Below are 20,390 nucleotides of genomic sequence, written 5' to 3' on the forward strand. Positions count from 1 at the left end.
TTGTCTGTCTTCTCGGCTGTCACAGTGCCTCAGCCAAGGTGCAATTCAACAATTGGTGCTAACACACCTTTATGGACCCTTCTCTCACTCAAGGCTGACCTCACTCAGGGACTTATCTCTTCCTGAGTCCATGTCAGGAAGCACCTGCTGTGTCCAGACACTGTTCTCGGCAAGAAGCACTGAAGAAACTAAACAGAGCTCTTGCCTGTAACCCTTGGTTCCTGGTGGGGGGAGGGGTGATCGTAGAGACAGTAAGTGAAAGGGTACGAGTCAGGGGCACCTGGGTGGCTCAGTCGGTTGAGTGTCTGAGTCTTGACTTTGGCTCAGGTCATGATCTCACTGTTTGTGAGTTCAAGTCCTGTATCGGGCTCTCCGTTGTCATCACAGAGCCTGCCTGGATCCTCTGTTCCCTCTCTTTCTGCCCCTCTCCTGCTCATTCCATCTCTCTCTCTCTTAAAAACACACATACGACATTAAATGCTGCTGCTGCTGCTGCTGCTGCTGCTGCTGCTACTGCTACTACTACTACTACTACTACTACTACTACTGGATGTATGAGACAGAGGACATCAGGCAGAGGTGAGGATTATAGACAGAAACGAAGCAGGGGCATGGCACACCTCGAAAGCAGTAATAATACCTGCTACTTCAGATCCAGGCTTCTCCAACGTTCCCTAACCCATTCTTCACTGATTCTTCCCCTAATCTCACTGTGACTCAGTTTCCTCTTCTGTAAAACGGGCCAGAATGCAGCACTTCCCTTCCTCACCAGCTGCGAACACCACATAGGGATGTGCAGATGCACGCCAGTAGCCACTGTTTACACAGTGATACCCTCTTCCCTTTTTTCCCCTCAACCACTGGGCTTTTTAAAAAAGCAATTAAATACCACCATTTTTTTCTTAAGTGTTGTGGTCTCGATTAAACTATGACCTTTGTGGGGCGCCTGGGTGGCTCGGTCGGTTGACCATCTGACTTCTGCCGGTCATGGTCTCACAGATGGTGGGTTCCAGCCCCGCGTTGCGCTCTGTGCTGACAGCTCAGAGCCGGGGCCTGGTTCGGATTCGGTGTGTCCCTCCTTCTCTCTCTGCTCCTTCCTGCTCACGCTCTGTCTCTCTCAAAGTGAATAAACATTAAACAAAAAACCCCGTGACTTCTGTGATAGCAGAAAACAGAAAATGCAGCTCCCAGCCGTNCTTCCGGCCTCGACGTGGGGCCCGCGCCAGCTCCAGGCTCCGCCGGGCCGCCCCGAACCTCAGTCTCCTCGCCTCTGAAATGGGTGGGCGTCCTTAGCGGGCTCGTGAGGGTCCCCAAGGTGTGGCCTGTTGTTGAGAGTCAAGTTGGGGAAGGTGCCTCGTTCCTGAGGCGGGCAGCGGCCGCCCCGCCAGGCTTCGGGGGCAGACACCCCAGAGGGCAGTGCCCCGCCCCGCCCCCTTCTCTCGTGGCCGGGAGGGCGCCAGGCCCTTTTGGGGGCCGTGCCCCAGCCAGGGCGCCGCGCTGGGCGAGCGCGTCGTGAGTGCACCTGGGCTCCGCCCTCGGTGCCCCTGGCGTCCCCTCTGATGCCAAGTTGTGCTGTCGCCCCCCCCTCCCCCCGCACTTCTGCCAGAGAAGGGTAGTGGCCAGAGAGGGCAGAGCTGGGGCCGTGGGCTTGGCGGGTTCCCTTCCTTTCTCCTAGCCTCCACCCTGCTGCGGTCCCTCTGGAGGCCAAGCCTGAATGTGAGTGCAGGGGTGAGGCTGGGGGGGCAGGGGTGCGGGGTCAGGGTCAGCTGGGCGCTGCTGTGGGCCACTGTGCTGGGGCATCGCCTGTCTGTGCCCAGAAGCCCTGAACACAGTGTGATTCTCCAACTTGGCAGGAGAGAGACCGAGACTGAGAGAGGTCAGATGACCATTCATTCATTCTTTCATTCATTCATCCATGGCCTCGGCCAGGAGGCAAATGAAAGATGCTTTTTCCAAGGGAGCCCCCAGCCCAGAGGAGAGCTGCGCTGGCCACGTTTTAAATGCTGGGAGATTTCCTTGGGGTGAGGCTGGAGGTCATGTGATGACAGTGACCGTTTGTTTAGGAGCAGCTCTGGGCTCTGGGCCCCCCTGCCACACAGTCCTGCCCATCCCGGTAGCTAGGTGTTCCCCCTTATTTGTGGGCAAAAAAATAGGATCGTATAGCTTATCAGTGGGAGACCCAGAGTTTAAATCAGGGCTGTATGATTCTCTTTTTTTAATTAATTTTTTTAAAAAATTGACATGCAAGTTATCATATAGAGCAACAGTGATTTCAGGAGTAGNCTCCAGTTCCATCCACATGGTTGCAAATGGCAAGATATCATTCTTTTTGATTGCCGAATAATACTCTAGTGTGTGTGTGTGTGTCTGTCTGTCTGTGTGTGTGTACATACCACATCTTCTTTATCCATTCATCTGTCGATGGACATTTGGGTTTTTTCTATATTTTGGCTATTGTCGATAGAGCTGCGATAACCATTGGGGTGCGTGTGCCCCTTCGACACAGCACACGTGTATCCTTTGGATAAATACCTAGTAGTGCAGTTGCTGGGTCGTAGGGTAGTTCTAGTTTTCATTTTTTGAGGAGCCTCCATACTGTTTTCCAGAGTGGCCGCACAGTTTCCACTCCCACCAGCAGTGCAAGAGAGATCCTCTCCCTCCACGTCCTCACCGGCATCTGTTGTTGCCTGACTTGTTGATTGTAGCCATTCTGACAGGCGTGAGGTGGGATCTCATTGTGGTTTTGACTGGCGTTTCCCTGATGATGAGTGATGTTGAGCATTGTTTCATGTGTCTGTTGACCATCTGGTTGTCTTCTTTGGGGAAGTGTCTGTTCATGTCTTTAGCCAATTTCTTCACTGGATTATTTGTATATTGGGTGTTGAGTTTGATGAGTTCTTTTTTATAGATTTTGGATACCAACCCTTTATCTGATGTCATTTGCAAACATCTCCTCCCATTTTGTCGGTTGCCTTTCAGTTTTGCTGATTGTTTCCTTCTCTGTGCAGAAGCTTTTTATTTTGATGAGGTCCCAGTAGTTCATTTTGCTTTTGTTTTCCTTGCCTCTGGAGACGTGTTGCATAAGAAGTTACTGCGGCCAAGGTTAAAGAGGCTCTTGTCTGCTTTCTCCTCAAGGATTTAAAAAAAAATTGTTTTAATGTTACTACTTTTGTGAGATAGAGAGAGAGAGAGAGAACAGGGGAGGGGCAGAGAGAGAGACACACACAGAATCCAAAGCAGGCTCCAGGCTCCAACGTCGTGGGACTTGAACCCACAGACTGTGAGATCATGACCTGAGCTGAAGTTGGCTGCTTAACCGACTGAGCCCCGCAGGCTCCCCTCCTTGAGGATTTTGATGGCTTCCTGTCTTACATTTAGGTCTTTCATCCATTTTGAGTTTCTTTTTGTGTGTGGTGTAAGAGAGTGATCCAGGTTCATTTTTCTGCATGTCACTGTCCAGTTTTCCCAGCACCACTTGCTGAAGAGACTGTCTTTATGCCACTGGATATTTTTCCCTGGTTTGTCAGAGATGAGTTGGCCATACGTTTGTGGGTCCATTTCTGGGTTCTCTATCCTTTTCCACAGATCTGAGTGTCTGTCCTTGTGCCGGTACCGTACTGTCTTGATGATCACAGCTTTGTGACACAGCTTGAAGTCCGGGATTGTGATGCCTCCTGCTTTGGTTTTCTTTTTCAAGATTGTATTGGCTCTTCAGGGTCTTTTCTGGTTCCATGCAGATTTCAGGATTGTTTGTCCTAGCTATGTAAAGAATGCTGGTTATTTTGATAGGGATTGCGTTGAATATGTAGATTGCTTTGGGTAGTATTGACGTTTTAACAATATCTGTTTTTCCTATCCAGGAGCATGGAATATTTTTCCATTTTTTTGTGTCGTCTTCAATTTCCTTCATCAGCTTCTATAGTTTTCAGTGTATATAGATTTTTCACCTCTTTGGTTATGTTTATTCCTAGGTATCTTACGGTTTTTGGTGCAAGTGTAAATGGGACCGATTCCTTGATTTCTCTTTCTGTTACTTCATTGTTGGTGTATAGGAACGCAACTGATTTCTGTGCATTGATTTTATATCTTGCCACTTTGCTGAACTCCTGGATCAGTTCTAGCAGTTTTTTTGTGGAATCTTTTGGGTTTTCCATATAGAGTATCATGTCATCTGCAAAGAGAGAAAGTTTGACTTCCTCCTGGCTAATTTGGATGCCTTTTATTTCTTTGTGTTGTCTGGTTGCTGAGGCTAAGACTTCCAATACTATGTTGAATAACAGTGTCAAGAGTGGGCATTCCTGTCTTGTTCCTGACCTTAGGGGGAGAGCTCTCAGTTTTTCCCTATTGAGGATGATATTAGCATTGGGTTTTTCTTTTCTTTTTTTTTTTTTAAATGTTTTATTTATTTCTAGGAGAGAGAGAGACAGCGTGAACAGGGGAGGGTCAGAGAGAGAGGGAGTCACAGACTGAAACAGGCTCCAGGCTCTGAGCTGGCAGTCAGCACAGAGCCCTATGCGGGGCCCGAACCCACGAACCGCGAGATCATGACCTAAGCGAAAGTCGGACGCTTAACCGACTAAGCCACCCAGGCGCCCCTACATTGGGTTTTTCATATATGGCTTTTATGATCTCGAGCTTTGATCCTTCTTTCCCTACTTTCTTAAGGTTTTTTTTTTTTTTAATCAAGAAAGGATGCTGTATTTTGTCAAATGCTTTTTCTGCATCTATTGAGAGGATCATGTGGTTCTTGATCTTTCTTTTATTGATGTGATGAATCATATTGATTGTTTTGCGGATATTGAGTCAAGGGCTGTATGATTCTTAAGAACATTAGTAACAATGATAATGGTAAGTTGTAGCTGATACGTGTTGGATGCATGCTGCGTGCTGGCCAGGATACTCACAACTTCGTATTTAATCTTTGTGATAATCCTGTACACTGGGTACTATTATTATCCCCACTTGACAATGAGAAATGAAAAGCAAAGAAAGATTTAGGCATTTGCCCAAGACTATATATGTGAGCTAGGAGCCGACAGAGCTGGGATTTGAATAGCACCGGTTCATTTTATTACCACAAGGCTCTCAGAGAGATCAGATGGTCTAATTTGGAAGTTAGAGACAGAAATCCTTCTCCCAATAACAGTGATTTAAAAAGAAGTTTATCCCTGTCTCGTTTGAATGAAGGCTGGGTGTGAAGCAACTCAGGGCTTCTGCCTCACAACCCGAGGCGGCTGCTCTAGTTCCACCTGTTACATCTGTATCCCAGATAACCAGAGTTAGAAAAAGCTGAAGAAGGGCAATGCCTCCTCTTAAGAACAATTCTCATGAGATTTCTGTTTACATTCTGTTGGTTTTAACATAGTGTCATGACCGCATCCAGCTGTAGGGATGCTGGGAAATCATGATTAGCCAAAAATCTAGCTCCCCCACATTCAAAGAAAAAAACAGACCTGGATAGTTGTTAAAACAGTAAACACACATTTTATTGAGGGCTCTTACAGTGAGGAAAAGAGACCTTGGTCTTGAATGAGCTCAACTCTGAGTATAGCATGGGCAAGTGGGAGTTTATAGCCAAGGAGCAGGGTAAAATCAGTGTGTGGAAACTTAATGAGGGGAGGCATTGGGGGTGAGGGGATTATTCTGGCTAAACCCACGCGATAGGATCTTTGCTGAGGGCGGNTAAAACTGGATTGTACAGGAAGGGCACAGATGGGCCTATGATAAGTTTTGGGCGCCTGACTAAAGTCGGTCAGGTAAAGACTCTGTCACCGCTTGGGAAGAAGAGGTGAAGGAATCCTGGGTGTCTCCTACACCCCAGAGTCCTGCTTCGTAGGACACGGGGGCCCCTGCCGTCCAGAGAGGCACTGGGTGTGTGTGCTGCCCGCAGCTGTCAGGTGACGAGAGGGTGGAGGCCTAAGCCCATGGCACCTGTAAGTTCCCGTGCTTTGACCCAGGGGCAGCCAGCCAATGGGTGCTGGTGTCTGCCTAACCAGAACTCCCAAGCCACATCCCCACTACAGAGGCCAAACAGGCAGGACGGGTCTCACGGCGTGAGAGTTCCTGACCCAGATGCAGGGCAGCCAGCACTGGCAAGGTGTGTGGGCGGCCTGTGAAGGCCATCGTCTGGGCTCGGTTCTCTTTCTTTCGGAGGGGGTGCGGCTGGGAGTCACAAGGTCATCTTTGAGAATTACAAATTATTTCAGACTAAAAGGGCACAAGGAAAGCCTAACGACTTCCTACAAAGCTTTAGAAAACATCTGCCTTCCTGTGAACTCATGTCACCCTGGAGGCAGGGAGGGGCTGAGGAATGGGGCCCAGCTCATGGAGTGGGTGGGCCTGGGATGCACGTCCCTGCCCTCTTCAAAGCCCTTTCTCCTCAGGGGCCATCGGGCATGTGTGTTCTGCAGTTCACGGAGCTCTAGGGAGGGGACAGCAGTGCCAGGTGGTAAACTGAGCACTTCCTCTCTATTTCCTGGGGTCCCCCTGGTGTGGGGCCTTGCCCTGACTCAGGCCACGCGGAGCATCAGTGGGAATCCAGGCCAGTGAGGTGCCATCCTTGCCTACGTGATGCTTAACGAGTAGTCGGGGGTCTCCTCGACATGGCCAGCCAAGAGCTGGAGCTCCGTGGGGCAGCGGGAAGGTGGGCCCCGCCCAAGGCCATCCTGCAGATGGCAGAGCAGGCCTGGACCCGACACCAGCTCAGAGTGAGCAGCACTGTGGCCTCTCGTACGGTCTTCACTGGCGGGCTGGCTCAGGGGCTGTGCTTTTGGGTTGCTCTGGCAGAAAAGGAGCACTTCTGGTTGGGGTCCGAAGTAAGGAACTGAGTCCTGGTAGGTGGTGCCTCATGGAAGCAGCCAAGCCTTTTCTTCTCAGCAGTGAAGGCTGGGGATGAGTGAGGTGTCGGGCCAGAGGGGCCCACGCTCCGACTGGCCGGGTGCCCTTGTTTAGGTCGCATCCCGACCCTGCTCATCCCAGCTGCACGATTGGAGCAGGTTGCTGTTCCTGAGGGGTTGCTACCACCAGCGGCCTGGGTGAGGGGCTGAGCTGGTTTCAGGAGGCGCAGCATGTGGCACCTGCTGCGGGGGTGCTCTGCCTGCACCCTCTGAACCCCCAGGAACTCAGAAGGGGGGTAGGAGTGCAGTGAGTCCAGGAGCCGGAAGGCCATCTCTGCCCCGTCCCGCTCTGCAGGGGGGATGCTATGGAATATGATGAGAAGCTGGCCCGGTTCCGGCAGGCCCACCTCAACCCCTTCAACAAGCAGCTTGGGCCAAGGCAGCATGAGCAGCGGGCCAGTGAGGAGGCCCCGGACATCGCTTCTGAAGGTGGGTGCTGGGGGAGGCCTGTGTGGGCAATCTGACCCTTCACGCTNCCCCCCCCCCCCCCAGTTCCTCCTGTGGGCCATGTTGGCTTTCCCACAGAGCTGGGCCTGTGCTGCCCACTTCCCTTTTCTCCGCAGCACAAACCACTTTCCACCTGTTTTTTAGTTTACTTATTTCTATCCCTGCGTTAGAACACATACTCCTGGGCGCCTGGGCAGCTTAGTTGGTTGAGCATCTGACTTCATCTCCGGTCATGAGCTCTCTGTGAGTTCAAGCCCCACTTCAGGCTTGCTGCTGTCAGCCCAGAGCCCGTTATAGATCCTCTGTCACCCTCTGTCTGCCCTTCTTCCACTTGTGCTCTCCCCAGAATAAATATTAACACACACAACACACACACACAAGCACACACACGCACACACATACACACATGCACACACACTCCTGAGGGCAGGGATTTGTGACTGTCTTGTCCCTGCTGTGTCCCAGGGCTCAGCACATAGCAGATGCTCACTCAGGGAACACTTGGGGAGTGAACTCAGAGCTGAGGTCTCATCAGGAAGAAGACAGAATGCCCTGAACAGAGACCCAGCAGCTTGGGAGGTCGGGAGGGGTGAGCACTAGGAACTGCAGATTGAGTCACCATGGGGTGTTCAGGGCGTGCGTACGTGCGTGTGCATGTGTGTGTGTGTGTGTGCTCACACAGGGATTGAGGAATTCTGGCGTTCAGCCCTCTAGCAGCCTTGAGTCTGTATACACATACACAAAGTCGGCCTTTGAAATTGGGATGTTTCTCTGACACTGTTTTGTAGACCGCTCTTAGCACTATGTGTGTCTTTCCACCCCTTTTTATTTTTCTATTTATTTATTTTTTATTTTAGAGAGCGAGTGAGCGTGTGCATGCAGGGGAGAGGGGCAGAGGCAGAGGGAAAATCCCAAGCAGGCTCCACGCTTAGTGCAGAGCCTGACGTGGGGCTTGATCTCATGACCCAGGGATCATGACCTGAGCTCAAGTCAAGAATCTGGTGCTCAACTGACTGGGCCACTCAGGCGCCCCCCACCTCATTTTTTGGAAAGGCTCTAATTTGTGAAGGGTGTGGATTTCTTTCCAGATGCAAGCAGGGCAGATGTGGGGCAGGGCCTGGCTCCCCCAGCACCTCCCATGGGCGTCTCTCATCCTCAAGGGTCCTTCCCACCCCGACCTGCCCCTGGTGGAAAGACAGGTTGACTTTTCCTTCTCTCTGCTGTGCTCCACACCTGTACCCCCTCCAGAGGCCCTGCCTGACCTGCCCCCTGGGGAGCCAGAATTCCACTGCACCGAGCGAGTGATGGACCTTGGCCTCTCTGAGGACCACTTCTCCCGCCCTGTGGTAAGGTTTGGGCCTGGGCGAGCCCCTAAGGAAGGGGGGGGCAGCCATTTCCTTGTCTCCCCACCCTCAGGCAGCAGGGCCAGGCCACCTGCGCTGGGCCTCCTGGGCCTTGAATCTGAGACCCACGTGACACCCGACTCCCATCCTGAAAACCTGTTTGGGAACCAGAGAAGGTGAACTGACCTGGGGTTTGGGGCCTGGAGCTACTCTTCCAGTGCTGGGCCTCCCCTCCCCCCTGCTCCAGGTTCCCCTGAGGCACGTGTGAGGGCTGGTTCCCTGTGGGCTCCTAGGGAACCCCGCGGCTGTGGCTGAGGGAGGGGAGGGCCCCCCTGCCCACCTCCACTCAGCTCTGCAGGGACATTCTCCTCTGTTCAATACTTTGTTCCATGGAAACTTTTTTTTTTTTTTTAAATTAGAAGGCTCTAATGATTTCTTTTAAAAAAGCTTGAAAATCAGAGTGTCTGGGTGGCTCAGTGGTTTAAGTGTCCAACTCTTGATTTTGGCTCAGGTCACAATCTCAAGGTTTGTGAGTTCGAGCCCTGCATTGGGCTCTGCGCTGACAGTGGGGAGATTCTCTCTCTCTCTGCCCTCCCCTGCTTTCTTACTCTCTCTCTCAAAATAAGTAAACTAAAGAAAAGAGTTTGAAAATCTTTTAGTTTTATGCAAAGTATCATCAACTTAAAAAAATTTTTTAATGTTTATTTCTTTTGAGAGAGAGAGAGACAGAGTGCAAGTGGGAGAATAGGGACAGAGAGAGGAGACACAGAATCCAAAATAGGGTCTAGGTTGTGAGCTGTCAGCATAGAGCCCAACTCAGGGCTCGAGCTTACAAGCTGTGAGATCACGACCTGAGCCAGAGTCAGACTCTTACCGACTGAGCCACCCAGGCGCCCTGTGTATCCTCAACTTAAAAAAAAAAAATGTTTATGTATCTTGAGAGAGAGAGAGAGAGAGCGAGAGCGAGCAAGAGCCAGGGAAGTGCAGAGAGAGAGGGAGGGAGAGAGAGAATCCCAAGCAGGCTCCACGCTGTCAGCACAGAGCCTGATGCAGGGCTCCATCCCATGAACCGTGAGATTGTGATCTGAGGGGAAGTCAAGAGCTGGGTGCCTAGTGGCTCCACTGACTGAGCCCTCAGGAGCCCCATATCTTCAATTATTATTTGAGAGAAACATAGTAACATTCAAATGTAACTTAAATCAAAAAAGATTCACCCAGAAGCCCCCAGTTCTCATTTACGTTTTATTCCGTGTATGGTCTTTAAGTCTTACTGCTACACATATGTATTTCATTTTGTTTTGTATCTTCATTTAAAACATTTTGAGCCACTCCTCTGGGCCACACCCTGAGATCCAAGAGTGGGGGTGTCACCTTCTCTTTGCCTGGTCTCCTGGAGGAGAAGGGTGGCTCCTAAGGGCAGCTGTCTTTCCCGTCAGCCTCAACTCTCCAGCTTGGTCTCCAGCCTGTCTTCCTCTCATAGTGGGAGCCATCTCCTGAGACTCGGGGCTTTGTTGGGCCTTTGCCCTGGGTCCTTGTCAGGTGCTGGGGCTAGGGGTGTGTTTCTGGGCTTGGTGATTAAGCTAGAGGCCACTTCCTCTCCTTCATGACAGGCCAATGGTCATTTCCTCAGCATTCATCCAAGAGGAAACTCCTTAGAAGTAAGCAAAATAGCATAGCGAGAGAAGTGATTCAATTTCTTTATTATTATTATTTTTTTAATGTTTTTATTTATTTCTAGGAGAGAGAGAGAGAGAGACAGCGTGACCAGGGGAGGGTCAGAGAGAGAGGGAGCCACAGACTCTGAAACAGGCTCCAGGCTCTGAGCTGTCAGCACAGAGCCCGACGCGGGGCCCGAACCCACGAACCGCGAGATCATGACCTAAGCGAAAGTCGGACGCTTAACCGACTAAGCCACCCAGGCGCCCCTCAATTTCTTTATTACTATTTTTTATTCTTAAAATTATTTTTTATAATGTTTATTAATTTTTGAGACAGACGGGGGAGAATGAGCAAGTGGGTGAGGAGCAGAGAGAGAGGGAGAAACAGAATCTGAAGCAGGCTCTAGGTTCCGAGCTGTCAGCACAGAGCACGATGTGGGGGCTCGAACTCATGTACTGTGAGATCATGACCTGAGCCGAAATCCAGAGGATGCTTAACCGGCTGTGCCACCCAGGCGCCCTGCAATTCAATTTCTGAAAGAAGGAAGTTTTTTTTTTTTTTTTCTTTTTTTTAAAGTTTTACTTATTTCTGAGAGAGAGAGAGAGAGGCAGCATGAGCAGGGGAGGGGCAGAGAGAGGGAGATAAAGAATCTGAAGCAGCTCCAGGCTCTGAGCTGTCAGCACAGAGCCCGATGTGGGGCTCAAACCCACAAACCGTGAGATCATGACCTGAGCCAAAGTCGGATGTTTAACTGACTGAGCCCCGCAGGCGCCCCATGAAATTGGTTTTGAAAAACATCCTGAATTAGGTTTTCAGAGGCCTGTGAGTAGACAGGTCCAGCTGGGGGTCCGGTTGCATGAGGTCGTTCTTACCTGTGCTGTTCGCTTTCCCGGGCCTTGAGCAATTCTCTGGGCCCCTCGTGCCAGGCTCCAGTTTCTTCTTCTAGGCGAGCGAGGAGCAGGAAGGCCTGCTCTGGGCTTGACCTTCACGTGGAGAGCATGCAGGGTGGGCGTTTGATGCAACCTGACGGCTCCCCTCCCCACCCACCGGGCAGGGTCTCTTCCTGGCCTCTGACATTCAGCAGCTGCGGCAGGCCATCGAGGAGTGCAAGCAGGTGATTCTGGAGCTGCCTGAGCACTCAGAGAAGCAGAAGGATGCCGTAGTGAGGCTCATCCACCTCCGGCTGAAACTCCAGGAGCTGAAGGTGTGTGCTGACCTAACCCCCATGGAGGCTGAGTGCGAATGTAGGGATCTCCCCTTCCAGATTCGAGGGGCTGAAATAGGAAGCTACCCCGAAAGGGTGGGTCCTCACCTCGTGTGTAGGCTTTCTCTATTAGTCTGATCCTGATTGGCCAGTCTTGGTCACATGCCCACCTATTGGCGCACGTAATGTAAGGCCGCCCTTGAACCTCATGGTGTAGAGTTGGCGGTGGGTGGGGGGTGGTTTCCTGAGGATTTTGCAAAGGGGACAAGAGTAAGGGTAATGGATTCTGGAGGCCAAAACCCACAGCTGTACACAGTGAAGTCCTTGAGTGTGTGCACGCTTTAGCTGGGCTGCCGCTGGGTCCTGACTGGCTCACGAATCCCTGGGAATTTAAAAAGTAGATATTCACTAGAATATAGGTAAGGCAATGGTAACAAAGACACCCCAAAGTACAGTGTCTTAAAAGAGTCAGATGTGTAATTTTACTATGTAGAAGCCCTGTAGGCGGTCTAGAACCCATAGGGCAGCTAATTGTGTTGGGGACCCCAGGCCCTGCAGCCCTTGTAAGAATCCAAGATGGCCTCACGTCGCTTTGGGTCTCAGCAGAAAAAGGTGGGAGGGGAGAGAAGGCCATGTCACTTCTACTCACACACCCTTGGCCCTAACATAGTCCCAGACAGCACCTCACTGCAGGAGACGTAGGGAGAATCAGTCTGTACTCTGGGTGGTTCAGGCCTGATTGATCACTGGAGATTTCTTTCGCTAAAGGGAAAACGGGGTGTGACATTGGGGAAACTCACAATATGTGCTGTAAATGTACCTGGAGGAAATAACTCGAGGGGCTCATGGGAAGGAAAGAGAGTTAGCAGTGGCCTCACATATGACCCATCCCTGGGCCTCTCTCTAGGACCCTAATGAAGATGAGCCCAACATCCGAGTCCTCCTTGAGCACCGTTTCTACAAGGAGAAGAGCAAGAGTGTCAAGCAAACCTGTGACAAGTGTAACACCATTATCTGGGGGCTCATTCAGACCTGGTACACCTGCACAGGTGGGCCGGGCCCCAGACCTGCTCCTCCTGCGTGGGTAGTCCTGGGCCCCAGGACAGGGCAGAGACCTTCAGCTCTGCTCTGCTGCCATATTTGGGTTCTGTTCGGATGAATTCTCTGCAGTGAGCTCGGTATTTACTGAGCCCTGTGGGTACTGGGGATAAAACGGGACAAAAGACTCAAACTCCTGCTTTTATCAGACTCAGGTCCACATTTCTTTCTAGTATAGTAGCCAGGAGCCGCATGTGGCTATTCAAATTTAAACTGATTCAGACAAATAACTATTTACTTCCTTACGAGTGCTATCTACATTACAAGTGCTGAATGGCCACACGAGGCTGGTGACTGGTATTGGACAGTGCAAAGAGAGCTTTTCCATTAGTGCTGAAAATTTCTAAGGATGGCACTGTTCTGAACGAGCATATGGTGTGTTAGTTGAAGAAAAATAAGGGAAGAGAATAGCATAGACTAGGGAGTGTGATGGTATGACTTTAGGGTGGAATAAAAAGTCCTTGTGGGACATTCAAGCAAAACTTGGAAGTCGCTGAGCAGGTCAGGGGTGTATCTGGGGGGGATGCTCCTGGGGGGCCTGGCTAGACACACCGGTGTGTGTCCAGTGTCTTCGGTGTCGAGCAGAGCAAAGTGCGGCTGGGCCACTGCATCTGAGAGGAGGCTCGCAAGTGGCAGGTGCTTTTCTGCAAGTGCTCCGGGGGCCGCAGGTCAGTGCCGGGCGTGCTTAGGTTTAACAAGACCACTCTGGCTGCTGAGCTGAGCATGAACTGAAGAAGGGAGTGAGGAGACGACGGGGAAGGTGGTGGCACTCTGATCAGGGTGGGGCTGTTTTAGATCAGAAGGGCCCGGGTGCGGCACTACCTGGAGGGCTAAGAACGGGCATAAGAGGGGAGTTGAGATGATTTACAATTTCTAGTCTCAGTGGAAAGATGGAGCCACTGAAATGTGAGGCGGGAAAACGGCGTGTAGAAGGTGGGTCTGTTAAGGAAGAATGAGAATTCCATTTAGACCGAGTGAGTGTGATGCCCTTTAGGCATCCAGGAGGGAATGGCAGATAGGCTGGGGTTGAGGAGGAAGGTCCGCACGCACCCCCAGGGCAAGGCTTGGGGGGGGGGACTGACAGGGCCTTTCAAGTTCAGGGCCTGGGTGGGGCCTGGAGAAGCTCGCAGACTGATGTGGGAATCAGAGTAGAGCTGGAGGCCAGTCCGGGCTGCAGGAGCCACCCCCCCGCCCGCCACCATCTGAGAGGCATGTTGTCCGTCCTCCCCACCCCAGGGTGTTATTACCGGTGTCACAGCAAGTGCTTGAACCTCATCTCCAAGCCCTGTGTGCGCTCCAAAGTCAGCCACCAAGCCGAATACGAGCTGAACATCTGCCCCGAGACAGGGCTGGACAGCCAAGATTACCGCTGTGCAGAGTGCCGGGCGCCCATCTCCCTGCGTGAGTGCACCCAGGGCTCAGGGTGAGGGAGGCTGCTTCGGGCAGAGTAGCCCAGCCAACAGCTGTGAGAAAACCGGATCAATCAGATGCTAAGGGCAGCTTGGGTCCTATGGGTGGCGTCCTGCTCTCTCTCCTTGCGGAGTGAGAAGGGGCTGCCACTGGTGTCTTCTCTCTTCCCGCTCGGCAGACTGGGCGCGGGGGAGTACTCGCAAGGTCGCCTCGCACCAGCTGCCCAGCGGCCCAGAAAGCCCACCTGGGAGGGGAAAGCTGCACAATAGTCTCACATATACCACATGTTAGGCCTTCTTCCAGAGATTTACTAATGTTAAGTTATGGGGTCCTCTCAGCCATCCCATGGTGGGGGCTGTTGTCCCACTTCATGGATGACAAACCTGAGGGCAGCGGGGGCCTGATTTGCTTCAGGGCCTCTTCAGGTCAGAAGACGTTGCATCAGGTCTGGAGGGTGGCTGTTTGCCTGTATGTGGCTTCTAAGCTGTCAGGGACCCTGAAGGCTGCCCTGACTTTGTAGCCCCCCTTCCACAGGGGGCGTGCCCAGCGAGGCCCGGCAGTGCGACTATACCGGCCAGTACTACTGCAGCCATTGCCACTGGAATGACCTGGCTATCATCCCTGCACGGGTTGTGCACAACTGGGACTTTGAGCCGCGCAAGGCAAGGGCAGGAGAGTGGGGATGGGGGGGGGGGGCGCGGAGNGCTGGAGGTGCCAGTCTGTCACGTCCCCCAGGTGTCCCGCTGCAGCATGCGCTACCTGGCGCTGATGGTGTCTCGTCCGGTTCTCAGGCTCCGGGAGATCAACCCTCTGCTTTTCAACTACGTGGAGGAGCTGGTGGAGATCCGGGTGAGGCTGAGTGGGAGGGGCGGGCCTCGTTGTCTCCGAGTGTCCTGGGAGCGGGGAGAGATGCCACCTGCTGAGGGACAGTGAGGCCCCTTGGCTGACTTTAGGGCTGAAGACACTAGAGCACTGTTCAGTCACAACGACACTTGGCCCAGAGGCAATTTGAAATTTTCTAGTAGCCATGTTAAAAGTAGAGAGCAGGTGAAATTAATTTTAATAATATATTTTACTTGATCCGATGTACCCAAAAGATTATTTCAACATAACTCACATACTACATTATCAAGATGTATTACATTCTGTTTCTTTTTTGTACAACGTGTTTGAGGATGAATGCACCTCAGAGTGCAGTTGGCCTGGAAGCTGTGGTTTGAACTTGAGTTTGGCTGGAGCTCTCAGATCTGGGACCATCCTGGGGGAGGTGACCTGGGGGATGCACCCTGTCCCCGACTGGCCCGGAGTGCCAGCACCCTCAGCCACGCAGACGTGCCAGGGTGCGGCTCTGCCCTGGCTGAGAATGCTCACCTGCCCTCTCGTCCTTAGAAGCTGCGCCAGGACATCCTGCTTATGAAGCCGTACTTCATCACCTGCAAGGAGGCCATGGAAGCACGTCTGCTCCTGCAGGTCAGGCCACTGGCCCCGGGGCGGGAGCTGGGGGTCTGGGGTCAGGGAGGGGGAAGGCAAGCAGGAGACAGAGCCAGGGCAGTGAGGACATGCTGCGCCCAAGTCTGTTTCAGACGACTTGATGGCTTAAGTGTGCTGGGCCGTTGGCAGGGGTCTCCCATACTCTGTCCCAAGGAACGCTAGGTCTTCAGTAAGCACACAGGCATCCCACCCACAGGCGTGTTCGCTGGTGACATCACAGTGGGAAGCACTGGGAGAAGCAGATATTTCCCTGTAGCCCTGATCTGAACCTCCACGCAGTGGACCAGGCACAGGCCTGCCCAGGCAAGACTGACCACAAGCACATTTTCCAAGGCTCACCTACCTATCTGTCCAACAAATACTCGTGGCTATTCACTGCTTTAGATCGTCGGGAGCAGGGAGCCGAACAGGAAGGAGTCCTGGCTCTCACTTCAGGGAAGAAAAATAAGCAGTATGTTGGGGGGGGGGGGCGGTGAGGTCTATAGACAAAATAAAGCAGGGAAAGGAGGTGCAGAATGTTGGGGTGGCAAGCAGGTCCAGGACCGGGAGGGGTGCGGCATGCCGGGCAGAGGTGGGGTGCTGCCGGGTGGGAAGCAGCAAAGTGACCTGTGTGGGTGGTGTGGGGGCACCGCATGGGGCCCTGACACCCTGCAGCCTGTTGCTTCCATGAGCACCCCTCGGCCCGGATGATGGGCGTGCCGGGGCGGGGCAGTGGAAGGGCCCCCCCCCGGTATTTGGGGTCACGGTTGCTGGGCCCCGCAGCTCCAGGACCGGCAGCACTTTGTGGAGAACGACGAGATGTACTCTGTCCAGGACCTCCTGGACGCCCGCACTGGCCGCCTGGGCTGCTCGCTCACGGAGACCCACACGCTCTTCGCCAAGCACATCAAACTGGACTGTGAGGTGGGCCCCCCGCCCCGGACCAGGGGGCGTCCCTCTCTCCGCTCCTGGTCTCAAGGGCAGGGATGGTGGGAAAGCAGCTTGGCCCAGTGTGCCCTTCGGAGCATGCGCTGACCTGCCCCCCTCACTGTCGCCCCAGCGGTGTCAGGCGAAGGGCTTCGTGTGCGAGCTCTGCAGAGAGGGCGACGTGCTGTTCCCCTTCGACAGTCACACGTCCGTGTGCACTGAGTGCTCTGCTGTCTTCCACAGGTTAGTGTGGCTCCGACCGGCCCTTGGGCCAGGTGTGGGGAAGAGGGCAAGGGAGGCATGGGGGTCAGGCCTTTGCTGCCTGAGTTTCAAAGCCCTTTGCCTCGATCCTAGATATGGAGTTAGACCCTGATGTGAACTAAATTCAAAGTGCGCTGAGCACCCGTGGGGCTGGGGAGGGCGCTGCAGCCCAGCCCCCCGGTGTGCGCACAGTGTCTGACTTGCTTCCCTTTTCCACCAGACCTGAGGCCAGAGGTTCCTAAACTTCCTAGTTCCTGGTCCCCGCAGTGTCAGGGTGATTTTTTCAAACATCCATGGGCCAAAAGAAATAGGGACATTTTTATTAAGTACTTTGATTCAAACAACCTTAAGCATTTATTACAAAAAGACTTAGTGGGTTGTTTAGAAAAAGAATCCACATATTTTGGAAGAAAAATAATTTAATTCTTTAATAAGCACAATGACTAATAGCAAGTGATGACTGCTGGGCACTGCACGACTTCTCACGCTGGACTCAGACTCAGATGGGCACCCCCATTTCTGTCCCTGTGGGTTCCCGCCTGCGCTTGCTGCTCACCCTAGCAGCCACGGGCACTGCGGAACCGGGCCTGCTGTCACAGAAGGGACTGTAGCAGAAACGAATGCCACGAGTGTGGACTCACTTGAGCTAGCCGTGGGAGTGTCGTGTGACACATGTCAGCCATTGCTGTGTCGCTGCCAAATGTGATAGTCTGTGCACCCCTGTGCCCCAGCTGGAGGCCTTGCACGGTGGTGGTGAGCGCCAGTAGGCAGGCCGAGCGGTGAGAGGGCCTGCACTCAGGTGCCAGGTCACCGGCCTGGCAGACACACCTGGGTGCTGACCTACCTTCTACCCTTTGGGAGAAGGGGACATTAGAGCCTGACTTAGGAAGCCTGTGAAGGCTCTGTGGTAGAATTTCCTACACAGGGAGCCTGGGCCCTTCCTAGGGCTGACCCCCTGTCCCCCTCCCCCCAGGGACTGCTACTATGACAACTCTACCACGTGCCCCAAGTGTGCCCGGCTCACCTTGCGGAAGCAGTCACTCTTCCAGGAGCCCGGTCCAGATGTGGACGCCTAGAGCGACAGGCGCCCCTCCCAAGCCTTGCTGGCATCCAACCTGATGGTCATTGCCAAAGTCAAGGTGTTTCTCGTGTTCTGGAGACCCCCAAGGGTGCAGCCCCTGGACCTCTCCCCTGTGCTGGGCCAGAGGGATGTAAGCAGCACCACAAGGACCATCATCTGTGCCCCGGGCATTTGCTGGGACAAGGTGCAGCCTCGCCTGGCTCTTCCCTGGGTGTGCTGCTGTGAAGGCTGCAGGGCTCTGTAAGCAGGGAAGCGGGGAAAGCCTTCTCACCTCCCCTGTGGCGAAGAGCCTTGGCAAAGCCCAAGGCTGCTGGGTTTTGGCCACCCTGAAAGCCCCCAGAGGGCTTTGGGGGAGTGGCCGGCAAGCCCTGGGGGTGCGCCCAGCCTTGGCCTGAGGAAAATCTGCAGTGGATGATTTGGATCTACCTGGAGGCTCCCGTCCCCCAGCCCCTTGTCTGTTTGGAGACTTCCTGCTGTCCCTGGCTGGGGTTGTTCACAACTGTCTCCTGGGGGATCGCCCCTGCCTCTTGAGGTTCTCTCTCTAGGTTGTGCTCTGACAGGACCAGCCCAGGGGCTATCAGTTCTGTACAACATGCAGGGAAGGGGGCCGTGGTCTCTACCCCTGGGTGGACCAGCCACTCCTCCTGCCATTGCTCAGCCCAGCTTACCTTGGTGCTCCAGGCTGGGTGGCTGGGGGTCCAGTTGGAAGAGGCTGTCCAGCCTCCCAGTTTGGAAGCAGGGCCTATGTTCCTGGCGGGAGGGAGGGGGGGCGAGGAGTTCTAGGTTAGGCATCGGGGTCGGCTGCGGTAGGCCTCTGTGGCTTCTCTGGGGACTCTGCCGGAGGAGCTCCGTGCTGCCACCACAGTGTCTGCGGAGGGCTCTGGACGGCTCAGAGACCACCAGCCAGGGGTCTTCTGTTTGGGGGCCTGAGGTACTGGGAATATTGGCTCAAGGGAGCTTTGGGCAGGAGGCTTAGAGCCCACGCAGGAAGCCTAAGAGGAGACGCTTGGGCAGCAGAAAGGTCGGCTTAGCCTGCTGGAGGGTTAGAGAGGTGGCTGAAGGCAGTGTCCCCTCCTCCTCGCTCCTCGGCACCATCAGAAAAGCCTCAGCTGGTGGCTTTAGGCAACCGTCTCACTGTGTGTTCTGACCTGCCTTGGGGTAACAGTGAGAAGCAAACACTGGAGAGGTGGGGTCAGCAACAGGTCCCTGCGCTGCTTCCCCTTCCTCTCTAGGGATGAAGAGGGGCTTAGGGGCCAAATGCCCTTTTCCTACACCCCCAGATCCACACATTTCTCACCACTGTTTTCCATTTCTGTCATAAGGATACTGGCCACTCCTGGCTTTACTGTGTAATGAACGTCACGTTATTCTAGTTGTAATCACTGTGTCCATAGAAAGCGTTAATAAGCTGGCATCTGCTGGACAAAGAGTTGGCTCCCTTTTTAACAACCCCCATGTCTCCTCCCCCAATATCTCCATCTTCCTCTTCTGGATGACAAAATCTTTAAACAAAATCATGTGTGGGTCTTAGAGTCCACAGCACTCCAGCAAGAGCCCACCAAAGAACCAGTTTGCACGGCCAGCACGTCACAGAAGAGCAGCAAGGGACAAGCAGTTGTACTGACGCCATAGCTGCTGTCTCATTAAATCTGTGTTCTCTAGACCCTGGTGTGCGTGGTGAATCCGGGACAAGACAGGATTTGTTGACATGCAGACCAATTGCAGGCTTAGGGAAAGCCCACAGCATCCCCCATCCAGTGGGGCCAAATGTAATTTGGTTTGGGGAGTTCGTGATGGGTATCAGACAGAGGGCTGAGTGTGTGGATTCCCCTCAGCTCCATTTCTATGAAAGATGAAAACACATACCTTGGGGTGTGTGTAGGTTCTAGGAAGCACTGAGCCTGGCGTGTAGAGATGCTCAGGAAATAGACGCCTGGGGGCGCCTGGGTGGCTCAGTTGGTTGAGCATCTGACTTGAGCTCAGGTCATGATATTGTGGTTCATGAGTTTGAGCCCCGCGTCAGGCAGGCTCTGTGCTGACAGCTCAGAGCCTGAAGCCTGCTTCAGATCGTGTTTCCTTCTCTCTCTGCTTCTCCCCTGCTCATACTCTGTTTCTCTCTCAAGAATAAATAAAGATTAAAAAAAAAAGAAACTGTGTCTTCTGGAACCCTCACGGTGACGGAGTGGTCCCATAACCTGGTAGAATCGGCAGGAAACTGGCTGATCATGCAAGTCACATGTCCAGCTCCTGGCAGTCTCTTTCACAAGCTAGACCCATAAAAGGACCCTCGCTGAAACTCAAGACCATTCCCATTACCCTGGGCTTCAGGAGAACACTGAGTGCCCCTATTCCAATTTACATTCAAGCCTCTGTATATGTACATTCTTTTCAGAGAGATGATCTACAGTTTTGACCAGGATCTCAAAGGGGCCATGACCCTGCGAATAGAAGGAATTTTCTGCGTTAGAAGGGGTATTTATATACTATTCGTATCCAGTTGCAAGTCACATAGGCTGGTAGACTGTCACCGTAAGCCTATAGAAACCTGAGAGCTCGATGAGCGGAAGCAGAAGGGAGGGGGGAAAGCTGAGGGA

The 20,390-nt window shown here is 53.1% G+C and overlaps 1 protein-coding gene across 10 annotated transcripts; it reads left to right on the plus strand.

Annotated features, from left to right (window-relative positions):
• Positions 1-1,222: 1,222 nt before the first annotated feature.
• On the plus strand, positions 1,223-19,459 carry DEF8 (differentially expressed in FDCP 8 homolog). 10 transcript variants are annotated; one of them, XM_077754151.1, is made up of 12 exons: positions 1,223-1,279; positions 7,192-7,325; positions 8,592-8,689; positions 11,400-11,549; positions 12,457-12,598; positions 13,884-14,048; positions 14,592-14,719; positions 14,793-14,906; positions 15,447-15,527; positions 16,311-16,451; positions 16,588-16,697; positions 17,689-19,459. In XM_077754151.1, the coding sequence occupies exons 2-12, from the start codon at positions 7,202-7,204 to the stop codon at positions 17,789-17,791; spliced, it is 1,356 nt and encodes a 451-aa protein (XP_077610277.1). In that variant the 5' UTR covers positions 1,223-1,279; positions 7,192-7,201; the 3' UTR covers positions 17,792-19,459. The 10 variants fall into 10 exon arrangements, with proteins under 10 accessions (XP_077610277.1, XP_077610276.1, XP_077610282.1 ...); XM_077754150.1 differs by lacking the exon at positions 1,223-1,279 and adding an exon at positions 1,301-1,716; XM_077754154.1 differs by lacking the exons at positions 1,223-1,279; positions 17,689-19,459 and adding exons at positions 5,842-6,097; positions 15,933-15,999 and having other exon boundaries at positions 16,362-16,451; positions 16,588-16,676.
• Positions 19,460-20,390: the final 931 nt, after the last annotated feature.

The sequence above is a fragment of the Crocuta crocuta genome, unplaced genomic scaffold, assembly GCF_008692635.1.
Source record: "Crocuta crocuta isolate KB4526 unplaced genomic scaffold, BGI_CrCroc_1.0 scaffold61, whole genome shotgun sequence".
Taxonomy (NCBI): domain Eukaryota; kingdom Metazoa; phylum Chordata; class Mammalia; order Carnivora; family Hyaenidae; genus Crocuta; species Crocuta crocuta.

Coding starts and splice junctions, on each gene's coding strand:
- DEF8 (XM_077754146.1), top strand. CDS start 5,925: ATGGCACCTGTAAGTTCCCGTGCTTTGACCCAGGGGCAGCCAGCCAAT. Junction 11,550..12,456: donor TGAAACTCCAGGAGCTGAAG/GTGTGTGCTGAC, acceptor GCCTCTCTCTAG/GACCCTAATGAAGATGAGCC. Junction 14,907..15,446: donor AGGAGCTGGTGGAGATCCGG/GTGAGGCTGAGT, acceptor TCTCGTCCTTAG/AAGCTGCGCCAGGACATCCT.